Source organism: Podarcis pityusensis, assembly GCF_964106645.2.
Source record: "Podarcis pityusensis genome assembly, chromosome: 4".
Taxonomy (NCBI): Eukaryota; Metazoa; Chordata; class Lepidosauria; order Squamata; family Lacertidae; genus Podarcis; species Podarcis pityusensis.
Genome location: NC_138027.1, coordinates 26196898 through 26216064, shown reverse-complemented (window position 1 = coordinate 26216064; position 19167 = coordinate 26196898). Strand labels below are relative to the sequence as shown.

The 19167-nt window shown below is 44.3% G+C and overlaps 2 protein-coding genes across 5 annotated transcripts in view; one reads left to right on the top strand and one right to left on the bottom strand.

Moving 5' to 3' along the window:
* Positions 1 to 6116, bottom strand: part of PAN3 (poly(A) specific ribonuclease subunit PAN3) — a 59628-nt gene extending 53512 nt beyond the window's left edge. For both annotated transcript variants that reach the window (XM_081004094.1, XM_081004095.1), the window contains exon 1: positions 5648 to 6116. In XM_081004094.1, coding sequence (XP_080860220.1) covers positions 5648 to 6101 — 454 coding nt within the window. In that variant the 5' untranslated portion in view covers positions 6102 to 6116. The remainder of the gene's footprint in view (positions 1 to 5647) is intronic.
* Positions 6117 to 11407: 5291 nt separating this feature from the next.
* Positions 11408 to 19167, top strand: part of FLT3 (fms related receptor tyrosine kinase 3) — a 59414-nt gene continuing 51654 nt past the window's right edge. For 2 of the 3 annotated variants that reach the window (XM_081004091.1, XM_081004092.1), the window contains exon 1: positions 11408 to 11477. In XM_081004091.1, coding sequence (XP_080860217.1) covers positions 11423 to 11477 — 55 coding nt within the window. In that variant the 5' untranslated portion in view covers positions 11408 to 11422. Of the gene's footprint in view, positions 11478 to 16791; positions 16835 to 19167 lie in introns of those variants that run through there. The other variant, XM_081004093.1, reaches the window with a different exon arrangement.

The window sequence follows — 19167 nt, the reverse complement described above, 5'->3', positions numbered from 1 at the left end:
AGTAAGCTTCATTCAGGTGGTCCAAGGCAGCAACTTCAGTGTCTAGCACAGCACATTACAATTGCTAAATAACAAGCAGAAAAAGCAGTACAAGACCACCCTTGACAATGTTTAAGTGGTTGGGGCGTTGGGGGTTTGTGAACCACTGCTGTAGGGAGCTAACAGTGAGGATTCAAATATAATACAGTGGAACCTCTACTCACGTACGGAATCCATTCCGGAGGTCCATTTGTGAGTCGATTTGGGTCGCTGGTAGAAGCACCGTTCTGCATGTGCGCATTTGGCGGCAGCGCCATTCTGTGCATGTGTAGATGGCAGAAGCCGCTTCTGCACACGCACGTATCACAGCAAATCCGGTATTTACTTCCGGGTTTGCCACGGTCGCGAGTCAAATTGTTCGCGAGTAGGGGCGGTGGTAAGTTGAGGTTCTACTGTACAGATAAATTTGATTCTATATAACACATAAATATGTTACGAATTGATTTTTTTATGGATAGGTAAACTAAATGATACGGTGCTGCAGCAGTCATTCTGCACCATACACTGGAGATATGTTCCATATCTATATGCTTCTGTTCAGTTCGTTGGGGGGTAGGGGAGAGACCCACTTAGCAGCAACTAGGTCACAGTAGTTCTCAAGAATTCCAGCTGGAAAATGCCAGAAACATAAAAGCAGTTAGATCAATTTACTGTATTATTCTCACATCTGTACAAAGAGAGGTATAGGATGCTTTAAATTAACTGCATATAAATGAGTACAAATGATGTGGCTGTTAACTCCTTACCAATTTTAGTAGAAAGTGAAACACATAAGCTGGACTGACCCAAATACTCATCCATGCAGGATGAGTAATAAGTACTCTACTTCTTGCAGTGCTTTATCCAGTCAATGCCCTAGTATTTTAACAGGTGTGCTCTCTCTCTCTTACTGGTACTGAAGTAAAAACACAATATTTACCTCTAGCCAGTTTAAATTATCTCCTGTTCCCAGAAACCTTAAAAGTCTCCAATTATCTTTTGCAATCAGATATCTTAGTCAGCCCCATGAAAAATTTGAACTAACCTGTCTAAAGTATTATTATTGTCTTCACAGAGGAAGTCTACTCATCTACTCTAGTAGTTAATACAGCTGAAAACACTACCATCTGCCTACCAGTTTTAATTCTATCATCCCTTCTTCTGCTCCTCCCCATTTCCCCAACAAAACCAAGCAGTTTCTATTTATTTCTCTACATTAATACTGATTTTCTCTTAATGCAAATCTTCATATACATTCAAATTATAAGACCTCCCACTCTGAAAACTCAGGGGTACCTACAATCTATAGTCACTAGCATTGCTATCCATTAAATAAATCATACAGCATTTAGAGTAATTTAAATTATCATATTTTTCATTCATCATTGTATTATTTATTATTATTTATTAAATTTGTATACTGCCATTCATCTGAAGATCAAGAGCGGTTCACAACTTACTATTCAATATTTTCTTGTATTTAGGCCAAGTGACCAAATATGTAGCAAACTGTACTTATACAGAAACTATACATCAATCACTAAAGTAATCACACTTGAACAGTCACACATACTTGGTATGGTACCTCTATCAGAAGTACAAAAACTGTACAATCATATGTGCGTTTATACAGAAGACCCAAACTTTCAATGTGACTTACTCCAGTGTAACTGCACATACGGTTGCAATCTTGAACATATTCTCAAACTGCACCAGAGTAATCAAAATGATTGAACACCTTGCAGCTGCAATAAAACTTGTTTTCATAAAGCAACAAAAATTAGTCCATTTTAAAATTACTTTTAATGAATGTGTCCTGCTTCCTTGTTTTTCCTTTGTACCAATCTAGTCTAATATATAAGCATTATATTAGATTCAGTAATTAAAAGCACTCAGTATCAAATGTTACACCTTCCAAAAAATTACTTCAAACATGCTACCATAGATTCCGGAGTATTAGGTGACGGGGCGTATTAGACGACCCCCCAAATTGGCAGCTGCAATTTGGGGGTTCGTCTTATAAGCCCAGTCTTATAAGCTGGACAGCAGCAATGGGCGGTGGGCTCCGCTCCGGGAAAAAGCTTTCTCCCGGAGTGGAGCCCGCCGCCCATACCCGTCGTCTAAGACGACCCCCGACTTTTTAACCTCTTTTCCGGGATTAAAAAGTCGTCTTATATACTGGAATCTACAGTACATAAGATTAGGTCTCAGTGAACCTCATTAAACAGATATTAATGTCCAGTCTGCACTTGAGCAACAGAAACTTTTATTATTTCAGCATTAACCATGTTGATTTTTAAAAAATGTTATATACATTAAAACTAACCTTGAAGACACTAAATCATAAACAAACTGGTATGATACAGAACAGCTGCTTTTTAGGTGGCATGCAAAAAAAAAATCAGGTTATTTCTCCCTTGGCAACTATTTTAATAGGTGTTGGTCTATAAATACACAGATGAGTCTTCTGAAATCATCCATTTAATTTGAATAATTGTACTGAATAATATAAACATAAAAAGCTAGAATTAATTTCATTCCAGATCCAGGTATTGTACTATTATTTTTAGGTGCATCAGAGCACTGTGTAATATTAATATTTTTTTTAATTCAGCTCCAAAGTTCAAGCACTGCTTTTTCTTTTTTTTTCTTTTTTGTTCTAAAAAACTGATTGGCACATTTCAAAGATGTTCTTTTGGGTTGCTGACACCTTGAAAGTAGTCCTGTAAAATATGTCTCTTTATAGCTGAGAGGCTATGATGCAGCTATCATGACAAGACCTCTTTTGAGCACAAGACAACTCAGCATCTCTGAAAAGACAGTGTAATGCAGTAACAACTGCTGCTGCAAATTTTGTAGGAATTCAGCACACAATTACGGATGTGAAATGCAATCTGCACAGAGCTTTTGAATCACATGGCATAGGCTATAACATATAGAAAGCAATAGCTTCTCTTTAGTGGTCAGAGGCTTGTTTGCAACAGCACAACACATGGCCAATTGCTGTCATGTGCTTTATCTATGCACGACAAAAAGATGGCAAGCTTTCTTGTTTCTAGGCTCATGTGGCCTACCTAAGGCTGTAATCCAGACCCCTGGCTGACATTAGCATGGCTTAATGGTGCAAATGGAAATGCCTCTTTGTTGTGCAGCTTCCAGGCTGCTACAGTGAAGCAGCTTGGATCAAGCCCATTGCCATCAGATGACAGCAGCAGGCCTGGCTTAGGATCCAGTAGATCCTGTGGTGGCTTAGCCCTGCCTATCCCCCCAAATACCAGATTTCACAGGTTTCTACTGACTACCTCCATTTGGGTGGGTGCAACAGAGTACTAATTGCTGGAGGAGGTCACCAAAGATACCTCTGCCCCATCCAAACTTCCTCTAGGACAGCAGATCTGTAGATTATTGGAACCCTCTGGCTTTAGCTTACTAAAAACCAATACAATAAAATGCAACTAATTTTTCTTAAATTGTAACTCTCTTACTGTGTGGCTTATGTCCAATTAAGATAAACACTTTTGCATCCAATTTGCAGAGTATCACCATGAAGACACCTGATGAGTGCAAACTAGAAACTTTATTATTTAGATGAAGTAACACAAACAAGTCAGCAGAATCTAATATGTATCTATGGGATAAAATGGGGCAGCAGACTAGAACGCATGAATGGTGCAATTCACATGACTACATTTTCCACAACACAATCCCATTCTGCAATCCCCTCAAGGCAGCAATCAATCAGTATTCAAACCCTAAAAAAGGAGTTCAAAGTCAGTTTAGCAGCCATACTACTATCCCATTTCCAGCAACCCAAGAAAAATCATCATTTTTAAAATGTTCAGAATTAGTCACTTGCATTATCTTAGTTGTTATCCTTACTACAACTTTGTAAGGTAGATCAGTATTACCATACATATTGCTGGTGAGACAACTCAGGCTGAGTGCTTGCTTAAGGCCACCTGGTGAGTTCAATGGCAAAGGCAACACTCAAACCATGAACTTCATAGCTCAGTCTCTACACCAGCTCTCTAGATCAAGCTTCCTCAACCTCGGCCCTCCAGATGTTTTGAGACTACAATTCCAATCATCCCTGACCACTGGTCCTGCTAGCTAGGGATCATGGGAGTTGTAGGCCAAAAACATCTGGAGGGCTGAGGTTGAGGAAGCCTGCTCTAGATCATACAAGCACTGGACTGATTCACAAACCTAAGTTCTCTGTGGGCTTCCACTGCAAGATGAATACACAAAGCCACTTTTCGGTGGGAAAAACATCCATGTAAAACTACCCATTTTAAAAATAAGCAACCATTCTAGCAATTGTAAGTAACTGCAGGTCATACCTGCAGTCTACCCTGCTTGAATTAGACAGGTACACTGCTAGTGACAGTCAAATATTTGCAGAGATTCTTTCCTTAGGAATGTTTCATCTTGAACATTCTACCAAAAAGGGAAATTTGTACCAGCTGCTTTTTGTTTAATGTGTGCATGAGAAAATGGGTACTAAAGAACTCGTTTTTATTTATTCCTCTGAAAATTTGAACCAGAACATTTTTATTTACCTTTTATTCATTTCTTCTAACAGTCTGCAGGTGATTGAGAGTTCACATTAAAACATTTGATCAAATCTAGAGCTGTAAGCACAAGTTGACACGAAGCGAGCACAGAAACCTACAGCTTTGTTGACAGGAAGAGCATGACAAGTCGTCAAGCCACACTTCAAAATATCTCCCAACAAGCTTTGTTGATTCATTTTTACATAGTGCTGACTGATTAGCAGCATCTTCCCATCAAATAACTTGAGGTGTTACGACAATGTTTGTTTCATCACATCTGGAACACTTGCAGAAGGAGCTAGCGGTGCTTTTGAGTGTGGCGGGGGAGCCAGGTCAAGTTCTCACAACTTATATTCTCAATCAGTACTCCACTCCATTGCAGCACAAAGAAAAGCACATTATAGAAGCAGGGGAAAACTGACAGACCAGGATTACTAACCCAAACCCAGGATACACTTGGTGGATTCTGAGCATATGGATGCTGCACTAAGCTATCAATCCTGTCTGGATTTTCTGAACGGGCAAGAAATTGTGTCTCCTACAACTGCTTTACTGTTTATCCTCCTTAGCAGTTGGTTTTATTTTTAAGTCGTTCTCTCTATCATACACCCCACCAACATACTTAGTTGCAATCTCCTTACTATTATATATATCTCACCACACCTCTTTTTGCCACTTTTTTCCAAGAATCTGTGTGTGTGTGTGTGTGTGTGTGTGTGTGTGTGTGTGTATGTTTGTGCACATTATTTGTTATCAGGATTCACGCGACCCTCCCTTACTCTACCTGCCATGCGGGCGAAGGAGCAGCATTAAAGAGCTTCGCCCTCTCCCGTTTTCAACACATTTTACCTCACACGTCGAAGGTTTCCAATCCCTCAGGGGAAGCAGGGAAACGGCCTCGGTGAGCCACCCGCCTAACGCCCACCTCTTCCCGAGCATCTCGACTGACACAGCCCTGGCTCCTCGGTGGGAAGGCCGTGGGGCCTGGGCCTGGGGCCAGAGACTCACCTGGAGCCTTTCCCGGTCCCTCCCTCCCTCCCTCCCCGCCTCGATGCTCCCCGTCGCCCCGCACTCACTGGCCAGCCGGGGCCCGTCCAGCCCCGCTCCGCCGCCTGCTCCGCCGTGGCCGCATCCTGCGCCTCCTCCCAAGAGCTCGGGGGGTTTCTTAGGCCCCGCCACGGGCGCCGCTGCCCCATGCCCGGAGTAGCCGCCGACGTGCCCGGGCGAGGCGGCCACGGCCGGGGCAGCGGGGCCCGGAGGGAGCCCGAGCGGGAGCCCGCCGAGGGCCACAGGGGGCGGAGGCCCAGGGCAGGCGGCCGAAGCTCCGCCGGGCTCCTCGTGCAGGAACTGGCACTCCTCGCCGTAGAAGCACGTCTTGTCCTTCGCGTAGTAGCGGCAGAACTTCAGCTTCACGCCGACGGGAGCCGCCGCGGCCGCCGGCCCGGGGGGCGGCCCCACCGCCGCAGCCGCCACCGCCGCCGCGGCAGCCGCCACCACCGGGGAGGAGCAAGGGATCCCGCCGCTGTTCATGGCGGCCGCTACAGCAGCGCGGGCAGGGCCGAGGCCGCCTCCGGAGGCACCGCCGCTGCCGGCCGCAGCACCATCGGGGGAGAGGCGGGCGGCGGCGGCAGCCCGGGTCCGGTCGCCGCTGTCACAGCCCCGAGTTCCGGCGTCGGCGGGGGAGCGTCGCAGGCGGGCAAGGGCGCGCCGAGAGGGCCGCGGGCGCTTCTCTCAAGTGGGTCGGGCGAGCCCGCCGAGGAGTCCGAGGCGAGGGATGGGCCCGCGGCGGACGCGGGTAGCTGGGCCCTCGGCCAGGCTGATTGATGGTCCGGCGGCGGCGGCGGCGGCGGCGGCGGGGTTGTTTATTCCATTTTCCTCTTCCTGAGCTGCCTCCTCGGTGTGCCTGCGCCGCACAAGGGCCCGCTGGGTAATCCGGGCCTGGAGCAGGCGGAGGCGCGTGTGGAGGCCCAGCCCTTGCGAGGGAGGAGGCGGGGGAGAGAGAGGCGGAGGAGGTTTCTACCGTCACAAGCGGCGCTGCTCCCATTTCACGGCCTTCGAAGCCCGCTTTTTGCGACTTCTCACGGGCAGTGCTCCCGTTAGGGTCCGCAGAAGCTCTCCTCTGCCGTTTCTTTCGCCCAGGATAGCCAAACACTTGGCCGCCTTCGTGCCGAGCTGGGCTTTAGTCCGAGGGTAGGGAAGTGGCGGCCTCCCAGCTGTTGTCGGGCTGCAGGTCTCCTTCTTCCTAACTGTTGGGCGTGCTGGCTGCGGCTGGTGGTGGGAGCTAGGGGTCCACACGTTCCTCACCCCGGCTTTAATCCGTGACCACGTGGGGCCCCCAGTTTTGCAGCAGCCACAGTTAGGGCTGGGCAAATGCGTCGACTTTGGTTGCTCTCATTTTCTTATTTTTCCAGTCTTTGTTCTCCACATCAGTTTGTGATGTATGTGTTTATACATGCAGTTAAAAGTTCTCACAATTAATTGGCATTTTAATGCGAATTTATCCTAATGGATTTGTATGCAGTTTCCCCTAACACATACACTTTTGCAAAGCACTTTACCCAAATGCAATGCGCTTAGATTTCATTTTTAGTAATAAATGCGTTTTGATGCACAGTTTATCATGGGTGTAGTCAGGATTTTTGTTAGGTGGGGTGGGGCAGAAACGACGTGATTGGTCAGTAGAGTACTGTATTTCTATTGTTTTACTTGATGGGGGGGGCACAGCTGCCTCCCTGCTCCCCCCTTGACTACGCCCATGCACTTTACCCAAGAATATACATGTTTTTAGCACATTTGTTGGCTGGAGAATTGCATTGCACAATTCATGGAAGAGTGAATTTTGGAAGTGCCGTTGATGAAAAGGTTCTAAATAAATCTCTACATGTCACAGCATAAGTAACAGGAGGGCCTTATTCAATTAGCTTAGTGAGTGGAGATACTATTTTTGTTAATTTATGAGTCGCCTTTCATATAAAATGTCTCTAGACAATTTACATACATATCATAAAGACACAAATGGGTTTTTAAAGCAGTACAAAAACAAGGTAGGTAGGTTCAAAAGCAATACAAAATGGACACAACACCTTCCCTATAGATATAGTGACTCCGTTGTTTACGGCTTTGTAGGTAAAAACAAAAATGTTTAACCTGTTTATTTGTTGTAGTTTATTTGCTGCTAATGTAAATTGTGCTGTTAGATAGGATTTCTCATTAAGCACCTTCACTTGCATTTTGCAAAATACAGAAATACACTTAGCAAACTTGGTGCGTGTGCTGATTTGGAGTAAGGAAACCACTTTCAGAAAGGTTAAGCACCTTTCCATCCCCACATGGGCATAGCCAGGATTTAAAACCTGGAGCTGCTTCCTGTATAGTGTACCTGTATAATATATCAGTAATATATTCTACAAGCTTTAAAACATACTGGGTGCACACCTAAAAATACAAGGTATGTATATATTATGCTCAGGGCCTTTTTCCGCAGAACTGATAAAAATATAACAACCCACAGTATCTCAATACAGCAAACACATTCATAATAAGGGAATGAATTGTCCTTTCAACAAGTTCATCAAAATATAGGCATGGCAACAATCAAGCCAGTTGCCTAAATCAATTACTTGATTATAAGAATATTACAAATAGCTGGTGAAACTATGCCTGACTATAGTAATTCCAAGTTACTTTGCTCCATCTGTTTGCCTCTCATCTTTTCACAGGTTCTGGCATCTGTTAAGTGGTGGGGATATTATTTGGCATTTTGGCAACTTGGTTACGACATCACACAAATGGTTCTTTTTTTTGTCACCACACCACCCTTTCAGCTAGACTGTAGTTTGTGCTCCTGATAGTCCTCTGGCCTGGTTTAATGGCTTGTTGAGCTTATTAAGCCCTTGTTACGGCTCTTAACAGCTGTGCCTCCCTAAGTTGCTTCATCTCCTGCTTGCGGATCCTGGATTCCCACGTGCTCTGTAGCTGAGTTGAAACCATTATACTCTTCACATGCCTGCTCAAATTGCCATTGAGATTTCTTGTTGGTTGCTTGGCCCTTTTGAGCTCTACAGTTTCATCCCCTGATGTTATTTGGCAATACAAACACATAGAAAAGGAAAAGGTGCCTGCAAAAATGTTGATAAGGATAGTTGGAGTAAACAACGGGTTTCTTGAGCGTTCAGCCTGAATTGTTTGCAGAGATTAGACGGTGGCTATGTAATGAGCATTCATCCCAATTTGCAGAGAGGTTAGAATCAGATCACATCCACACCAGGCCTTTAAAGCACATTTCTTCCCCCCCCCAAGTATCCTGCAAACTATAGTTTACCTCTCACAGAGCTACGATTCCCCTCACCCGTAACCAAATGTAATTCCCAGGTTTCTCAGGAAGGCTTGCACTGTGGCTGTAGCTGTCATGTCACACAAGTGCTATCCCACGGTTTCAAGTTCTTTTTCCCATCGTGTTCCTTATCAAAGAAGTCCGATCTTTTGGGAAATCATGTTTGTTCTGCAAGAGCTACAGATCAGCTTTAATTATGGAGCCTGAATTTGCCAGGGTGTGGTTGAATCCCACTCAGAATTAGTGACAGTCTTGAAGTGCTCTAGGACTTAGAACCAACTAGGTGACTATCAGGCATTGGGGATCCAATCCAAATTTGTACTTGGCAGGGGAGCACTTCCAGACTGCCACTGTTTTTGGGTGCTGTTCAATCACATCCCTGATATGCACTGATAACAATCTCACTTCTCCAAGCAATAGTCCTCATCTAGCCAAAATGACACCATCTCTACACACAAGAGAGAGTTAGCAGCAGGTTTGGAGAAACCTGAAAATTTTCAGAAAAATAAAAATGTTTCCTTAAGGCAAGCGGAATGAGAACTGAGCATTCTCAGTGACCCTGGAATGTTGCGTGACTGGGGAGGGAGGACAAACCAGGTGGGAGGGCGAATGGTATGGAGTATCCCTAGAAGACATGACTGACTGACTGAACAGCGAATAGGAGCACTCCACGACTCAACATTTTGTTTCAGGACATGCTCCTTTACAGTGGTACCTCGGGTTACATACGCTTCAGGTTACAGACTCTGCTAACCCCAAATAGTGCTTCAGGTTAAGAACTTTGCTTCAGGATGAGAACAGAAATCGTGCTTCGGCGGCACGGTGGCAGCAGGAGGCCCCATTAGCTAAAGTGGTGCTTCAGGTTAAGAACAGTTTCAGGTTAAGTACAGACCTCCGGAACGAATTAAGTACTTAACCCGAGGTACCACTGTACTTTGTAAAAACCATTCAGAGAATTGCTTACAATGTGGAAAAGTACTTTGTCTAATTTGGCCTTCAATCCCTAGCAAGGAGAAATTCTGTCAAAAGAGAAGTTCATGTGCTAGACGGGCTACAAATTTTCACAGCGAAAATATTTCTGCAAACCAAACAGCTTTTAAAACCTATCCACGCATACCACAGAGTGGCGTGCTACTTCCACTCAAGCATCATGTTCAGTGGAAATATTGTTCGCGCCAAAAAAGAAGAAGATGAGAAACCTACTTTGGTTGGATGTTAAATGCCTTTCACTATTGACTTCTGCTCAGCAGATAAGTGCAATCAAAGGTTGTGGTCCTCAAACCATTTCCCCTCCAGAACAGGGCTGTAGAAATTAATGACATCTCAGGTGGATTCACACTTTCATTTCCCTTATCAGAATACTTATCCACAATAACTCATACAACCACAGGTGTCAATGAGCAATTTCTGGAAGCATACGTAGATATACCACATCAATGAGAAGCAGCTGTAAGCAACCCTTTTGTGTGTGTGTGTGTGTGTGTGTGTGTGTGTGTGTCTGTCTGTAGTGTGTTCCTGTGTTAACAGATCTGTGGTATGGAGATAGCAAAACTGCTGAGTTTGGGTGTGTAAAATAAATCCATCCTAAGCAGTTGACGACCAACATCTTACGGGAAGAAGGATCTGTTACTCTCCATATGTTGTTGTGGTGGTTAAATTTATTACTTGCGCTTCACCAGCAGGTACTAAGGAGGGTTACAACAATTTAAAATTCAAAGCAGTTAAAACAGATTGCAATAACAGGGATATGGTGGACCCCAAAAAAACATGTCTCAGATATCAAAGTCCAGACTAAAGAGGTGTGTCTACTGCATTTGCTGGCAGCTGTATAGTGAAGAAGCCAATTGCATCAACTCAGGTGGTGTCACAGAGAATGCCCTCTCCTGGCCCATGATTCCTCAAACGTCTGAGGGAGGTGGAACTACCCAGAGGGCCTCCTCTTTTGTTGGATGCCATCAGCTTCAGCCAACATGGTGAATAGTAAGCTTATGTTTTAGTCCAGCAATTTCTGGAAGTTCTCCACTCGTCTCTTACAGCCTTGTCCAGCATCCAATTAAACTAGGATATCTGGATTTAAATGTGCTTGGTCAATGAGAGAAAGTTAGTTTCAGTTCAAGGGTCCTGATTTAAGTGGGGTTTTGGACTTGAGCCCAAATTTATCTGTGGACAGAATCCTTCAGTACATGGTGATGATTACAAACGCTGATGTTGCCATGAGCTATCTAAAGCCTGCCTTTTATTAAAAGTTTGCCTCATTCTGATAATTCAGTGACATGTGTCATTTGAATATAAAAGCTCTGCTTAGATACCTGACAATTATGGGAGTATCATACCTATCATATTTAGTTATTATAATAGCTATGAGGAGGCCTCTTCAGGGTTCTTCCTGAAAAAAAAGAAGAAGCTATTTCAGGTTCATGCTTCCCCCCCACCCCCCGCCGCTTTTTTTGAAGAAGTGGTTTACGCTACACAGGCTGCAGTTTCAGACCCTGAGCTCTAACAGAAGCACACCACAGCTATGAGCATGCATCAGGCAGGCACCTGGGCCAGCAGAAGCCAACTTCAGCTGCTTGGTAAGCATAACCACCGACTTCAGTGGAACCAGGATGAATGCTCTGGCCTCCTGTTTGCTTTGGATTCTAGCTGAAATAATGCCAGTTTCTCCTTTCTTCTTCTCATCCAGATGTTCCCTCTCTCCCTTCCCACCTGCCGCATTCATTCCCTCCCTCTCTGAACTCTTCTTTCCCCCATTCCCTGTTTTTCTACTTCCTTTCCCTCCTGTCTCCTTGTCCTCCTCCCCTTTCCTCTTTCCCTTCCATTCTCCTTGCTGCACCTATACCTTTCTCTTCTCTCAGTTTTCCCTAACTAGAGAGAAAGGTTTTGCCAACATAATGGATGCTTAAAGGCTACTGATTGCTTACAAAAGAGGTAATGCAATGACTTCCACTGGAAAAGCTTCTCTTGGCACAGTTGCAGTGGAAACTCAAAAGGCAATGGGACCAATGTTTTCGTAAGGAAGAATGGAAGTGGTGATTCATTATCAGCAGTGGTCAACTTGGGGCTTTCAAATTTCAGCAGCAATGCCGAAATTCAGCGCTTCTTGCACTCCATTCTGAGTCCTTGTTGTGGTGCCCTCTGCAGCACTCAGTGCAGCCAAACTGGTCATGCACCTCTGCTCTCAGATTAGATTTAGCTGCGTTGTCAAGTGATGCAAACAGTGCATGTTCAGGAAGCTGCAAGCCTTAGATCAAGGATGAGGAAACTATGCCCCTCCCGATATTGTTGGACTCCAGCTTCCATCAGCCCTAGCCAGCATGACCAATAATTGTGGAGGATGGGCATTGTAGTCCATCAACATCAAGAGGGACACAGGTTCCCAAACCAAGCCTTGGAGCATTATCAGAAACATGATTTTTCAATCTATGGCAGTGCTTCCCAAACCGTGGTCCCTGAGCTTCATTCAGGTGGTCCATGGCATGTTCACATTAAATATTCATAGTGATTCTCAAATGTATTTTTCACTCCTTTATTTCTTTTATTGACTTTAATTGTATTACAATTTGAATTCATTGGAACTGGGAGGTAATCAGAGTTCTTAGGGCATGGAGTTCTACATGCAAGCTGCCACCACAGAGGTCAGATCCACACCATACATTTAAAACACATGACTTAACCCAAAGAAGAAGGGACGCGGGTGGCGCTGTGGTCTAAACCACTGAGCCTAGGGCTTTCCGATCAGAAGGTCAGCGGTTCGAATCCCCGAGACGGGGTGAACTCCCATTGTTCAGTCCCTGCTCCTGCCCACCTAGCAGTTCAAAAGCACGTCAAAGTGCAAGTAGATAAATAGGTACCACTCTGGTGGGAAGGTAAACGGCGTTCCCTTGTTCTGCTCTGGTTCTCCAGAAGCGGCTTAGTCATGCTGGCCACCTGATCCAGAAGCTGTCTGTGGACAAACGCCGGCTCCCTCGGCCTATAGAGTGAGATGAGCGCCGCAACCCCAGAGTCGTCCACGACTGGACCTAACGGTCCAGGGTACCTTTACCTTTGCCTTTTACCCCAAAGAAACCTAGGAACTATAGTTTGTTAAGGGTGCTGGGAATTGTGGGGGGTAAACTACAATTAAATGATTCCTTGAAGGGGCGGGAAATGTGTTTTAAATGTGTGGTGTCTACACAGTTGTTGAAGGGTGATGTAAGACCTAATGTGTATTGCTATTAACCTTATTACTGTTTGGGGGAAAACCCATGTGAAATTCTAATGGACTCCAGTGGAACTCTAGTGCAGAGTTAAAATATCACATGTCTTTTGTTACAAGGGAGAAAGCAGACAATCTCCGGTCTCCTAGTTTATCCATCCCATTCTCTCCAACATTTGTTCCAATGCACTTGCCTGCAGGGCTGACAAAATGTCTCTGCCATGCCAATATATATATATGATTTCTTACGGGCTTAGCAGCTGGAACATGAGCTGTTACACTCTTATCTTCTGATCTACTTTAGCCTGTCTTAGGACTGGGCTTGGGACTCTCAGTTTGCTTGGTTCATTTTCATGAGAGGACATTTGCACAAGGTCACATATGCTGAACTCTGGTAAAAGTGTTGAGGTTTGAGTGATGCTTCCTTGCACAATGCAACCCAAAGTATTTTTACTGAGAAAATTTCATGGAGTACAGTGTACAATATTCCTATCCATGTATGCTTGGAACTGTGGTCAACATCTCTTTTGCACGTAGTACAAACCAAAATCTCATCCAAACTTAAGAACCCAACAAAATTAGTGCAGCTAAAACATAATTTCACTGAGGTCTTTGCTCCTCTTATTGTATTTCTAAATCAAAATTCAACCCAGATCTGTGTATACTTCCCTGGAAGTAAATCTCATAGAATACAATGGTGCTTCCTTCCCAGTAAATGTGCATACGGCTACAGCCTTAACCTGCAGGAGAAAATACGCAACGTGCTTTCCAGAGAGGTTGCTATCAGTCCAAATCTCCCTAACGCGCTCCAAGATCAAACTACTTTTGCAAGTTTAAAGCAGACATTGGTTGTGCTGCTGGCTGGCTGCTGGCTGGCTGGCTGGCCTCGCATGATAATATCAGGAAAGCCTGTCAACTCTGTGGAGCAGTTTTGCACTAACATTCCCATTTTTAAAAATTAAGAAGAGATAAATGAATGGATAGATGCAGAAAAACTCTTGTGTTGTTTTTAGAGGGGCAGTCTTCAACTCACTTTTACTCAGACTATACCCATTGGAATGAATGGACCTAGCTTAGTCATGTTCATTAGTTTTGATGGCTTTACTCTGAGTAAAATGAGTAGACAATCACCCATGATATCTATAAAAATAGGGATGGATGGGGAAGCTGTGACCCTCCAGATACTGTGGGACTTCAACTTCCACCAACCCTAATCCTTGACCATGCTGGCTGGGGACTGATGAGACTTGGAGTCCAACAATATCTGGAGGACCACCGGCTCTCCATCCCTCTCTTATAGGCAGGCCACCTGCCTGATGTGCAACTGAGCCAGCAATCAATTTCCTGGCATGTACTTGGTTCATGTGCAAAGCTGGGGATGATCTTGCAAGCTGAGCTCTGAGCTCTCTTTATACAATGCAGAACTTCAGTCTTCCTCTGGTAGGCTGCTCTCTCTATGCCTGGAGCAACGGCCCTTTCATTTTTCCTCAATCCAGTTTCTCTCCTCTCTTTGGGTCTTTGTTTACAACTCTTTTAGAAGTATTTCTTGAATAATTTTAACTCCTTATCTTCTTTCTGGCCCATCTACACATTGTCAGGATTTTTGCTCCCCACTCTTACCTGCCACAGCTTTGTCTAATGTGGGTTAAACAAATTCTCAGAGAAGGAGCTCATTGCTATGTTCTGCACATAGCCTATGGCACCTCCTTCGTTTGTCTGCTTTGCTAGAAAGTTGACGTCCACCAACTGGAGCCAGGTGCCAAACAGTGACTCAGGTGGGTGGACATAAGCTAGGAATTAAGGAAGAGGGTGCTTCTGAGCACATGCTCAGACCATTTATAATAATAATAATAATAATAATAATAAATAATTTTTTATTTATACCCCGCCCTTCCTGGTTCAGGAAACTGAGCTCAGGGCGGCTAACAACAAATCTAAAACACTTAATTAGAGTGGTACCTCGGGTTACATACGCTTCAGGTTACATATGCTTCAGGTTACAGACTCCGCTAACCCAGAAATAATGCTTCAGGTTAAGAACTTTGCTTCAGGATGAGAACAGAAATCGTGCTCCGGCGGCGCTGCTGCAGCAGGAGGCCCCATTAGCTAAAGTGGTGCTTCAGGTTAAGAACAGTTTCAGGTTATGAACGGACCTCCGGAACGAATTAAGTACTTAACCCGAGGTACCACTGTAATGCTACAAAAAAGCAGCATAAAATACGTAAATTATCAGTATGCACAAAAGCCCTTTCACACATAAATCAACATCTGTCTTTCCCAGTCCCCAAACCACTTTTATTTGATAAAGCAAATTCTGCACACACTGTACATTTAAAGCACATGGCTTCTCTCCCCCTTGCAAAATTCTGGGAACTGTAGCTTACCCAGCACCCTTAACCAACCACAATTCCCAGGAGTCTTTAAAGGATGTCGTGTGGTTTGAATGTATGCTGTGTATGCAGCCTTAATTTGGGGAAGGGGAAACTTTTTGGTCGTTGCAATTATTACAGTGCCTGAATTATAAACGTTTGCCGATTTCCTGCAAATCACTCATGATCTCGCTTCTGCCCACCCTTGCTGCACATCATCTAGCACACTGGTGCTGCTGAAATATAGGTGCTCAAGAGTAACAGAACAGGACCAGCAGCTGTTCGGCTTACCAATCTGAAGAGCCTTCATAAAAAAGTATCACCTTCTTGGCATGTTGTCAAAGTTGAAGGTTTCAAAGCCAGACAGCAATAAAACCAAGCAGGTTTTGCAGTTATTGCGGTATAATGAGCTGTTGTCTTGTGTGCACATGTGCTCTAAGCATCACATGCAAACGTTGGTTACTACCGTGTTGTACTCTCACATGTACATGGGTGTGTGAGTGGGTGTGATGTGAATGTGGATGCATAATCACTTGGCCAACACAGTGAGATCTTTTCCTAACTGGTGGCAACATTCAGTGTGATGGACTGAGGGAAAATGGGAGCCGCCCATGTAGGTCAACAAGACAAGATTCGTTTAAGATATAACTTGTTATTGTCACTGAAATGTCTGAGACTGAGTGGATAATTATTTTTCCTTTTAACTCAACATCTGGCTTCATGAATTTGCCTGTCCCATTCAGTAGAATGATTACACCCTCAAAAGCATACCTGAGCATGTTTAGGCATTGAAGAGCTGCCAACTGTGCTAAATTAGAAAACATCCAGAGGCAGAGACAAGTTTGATCCTGACTATTAACACCACCAACACACACACTTTTGCAAAACAAACAACATGGCTCTATGAAGTTAATTCCCACTGAGATTAACTTGGTACAGTACAGAGATAATTCCTTGATACAGTACGGGGATTTCCGTTCCCAGTGCAATATAACATGGAGCCGTTGATAAATGCACACCCACCACGTTGTATGATATTTAGGATGTAGGTCTTGTGTTATTCTAAAAGGGTAGTAGTATATGTTGTGTAGGTATATTGCAATAATGGAACGTTTGGTGTAATATCTGTAATACAGTGGTACCTCTGGTTGCAAACCGGATCCGTTCCGGAGCACTGTTTGCAACATGAACAGAACGCAACCCGTGTCTGCGTGTGCATGGGTTGCGATTCGCTGCTTCTGTGCATGCACGTGACATCATTTTGAGCATCTGCGCATGCGCAAGCAGCAAAACCCAGAATTAACCCTTTCCGGTACTTGCGGGACGCAACCTGAAAACGCTCAACCTGAAGCAAACGCTACACAAGGTATGACTGTATATCTCTTTAAAACATAGGATCAGCATGTCAGTCTCTGCTGGGTGTTATTATAAGTAGTTAAATATGAAGCTGGCAATGTTGTTGGAAGGAAAGCAAAGTAGCCTTGTTTAGGGCGATAGGTCTTTTGGAGCTGTAATGGATGGAATGTATTTTAAATGTTAATTTTTTTTTTTAACTGTTGCTACTTGAATACTTGGCTAGGTTAGGAATTTCATGGTCAATATTTAGAAACTGGTTATGACTATAACACATCTTTTTTATTCTATTATTTATTCATTTATTCAATTTATACACCGCCCTATACCCGGAGGTTTCAGGGAGGTTCACTGACAAGACCACAACGTATAAAATCAAACCAAAACCAATAACCCAATAACCCCACCCCTCCAAAAGAACCACATTCTAAAAGGGTGTTGGATGTCAATAAGATCAAGCAAAGGCCTAGTTAAAAAGGAACGTTTTTGCCTGGCGCCTAAAGCTGTATAATGAAGGTGCCAGGTGAACTTCCCCGGGGAGAGCATTCCACAGACAGGGAGCCACTGCAGAGAAGGCCCATTCTCATGTTGCCACCCTCTGGACCTCTCAAGGAGGTGGCACATGAAGGAAGGCCTTGGAAGATGATCTCAGGGTCTGGGTAGGTTCATATGGGAGGAGGCGGTCCTTGAGGTATTGTGGTCCTGAGCCATTTAAGCCTTTATAGGTCAAAACCGGCACTTTGAATTGGGCCCGGAATCTAATTGGTAACCAGTGCAGTTGGACCAGGATCGCTGTAATATGCTCAAACCATCTTGCTCCGGTGAGCAACCTGGCTGCTGAATTCTGCACTATTCATTTATTTACAATATTTATTTACAACAGAGCAGCATAGAGTCAACAAAAGAAGTGGGTCCCACAAACCAAGATTATATTTGCAGTATTGGCAAATACCTTTTAAAAAAAACATGCATAACTCCTGTTACACATGAGCAAAGCTTCTTTGGCGCTGTAAGAAGAGCGTGCTGGATCAGGCCCATCTACTCCAGCCTCCTATTCTCACAGTGGCCAACCAGTTGCCTTGGGAAGCCTGAAAGCAGGACCTGCTTGTGGTCCCCAGCTATTGGCATTTAGTCAGAAGCATACTGCCTCCAGCACTGGAGATAGAATTTACCCATCGTAGCTAACAGCCTTTGCAGAAGAAAGGGGCAGATCCACTGATTTCCCAGCGTTGTGCATGCAGCCTGATGTGGAACCTTGTGCACACAGAAAATAACATGTCTCAGCAGAGATGGTGAGGATGGACCAATGACTCTGGCTCTGAGTGCCCAAGCAATAATTAATTACTTCCTCATAAATGACTATCCACTTTTTAGCTTTGTGATCTCTGGCCTGCCATTTCTGCACCTGGAGATGCTTATATATAGCAAGCAGTCTGTGGCGCATGTGCATCTCTGGAGAGGGTACAACCACAGGGAATCCCCATGCTGCACAAAATTATGATAGTGAATGTATAAATAATCATTTGTTCAAGCCAAGATTCCCAGCGTGCTTTGAATTTGAATTGCACTTCAGCAGGAAGGTTTTAAGAAACCGATGCATAAAATGACAAGTGTGCTTCCATGGGCAAGGCTGCCAGTCAGCTGGTCCGTGCAGTGGTGACGTCAAGCCCCATTGAGTTCCTCTTAAGGCTGGGTTCAAAACCAACATTTTTTATTTGACAGTTCAGGCTAGGCTGCAAAGGAAAAAATACTCATCTGGTGGCATGGTGGTGTCAGGTGATGTAGGTGGCCACACTCACTTGTCTAAGTGGTCCATGGGGGATCTCACTCTGGGTTAGAGCCCTCCTCATCAGTTGCAAATGGCTTTTGCAAAGTTGGGAGCAGGAGGTTGTGTTAAGTCTCTAATCTCCTAATGCCCCACCCACCCTTCTGCTCTGTAAACCCATGAGAATGCTGTCAGAAAGTTGGGAGATGGCGGTGGCTCATTGCTCTAATCCAGCCTTCACTCCCATACTAAAGCTTCAGCCTGAATCCCATTTACATGGAAGTAAGCCTTTCCGAATTCATTCTGATTTGGTTAGCTTTGCAATGCAAGGAGACTTGCCAGTTGAAAACTGTGTTGTTTTTCAAAAGTCGGTGCTGGAGATTAAAGATTAATATGCAAAAGTTTAAAAGGCACAAGGAGATAGGATAATAATATATTAAGGATGGAATAACAAATAAAGTGAATAACGCAACAATAACAAATATAATAGCAGGTAAAGAAGGTCGCACATGGGTGGAGGGAAGTGCTGGGCTGCGGGGGAGAGAGGTGAAGGGATTAATTGAAATTGTTAAAGATTGGTA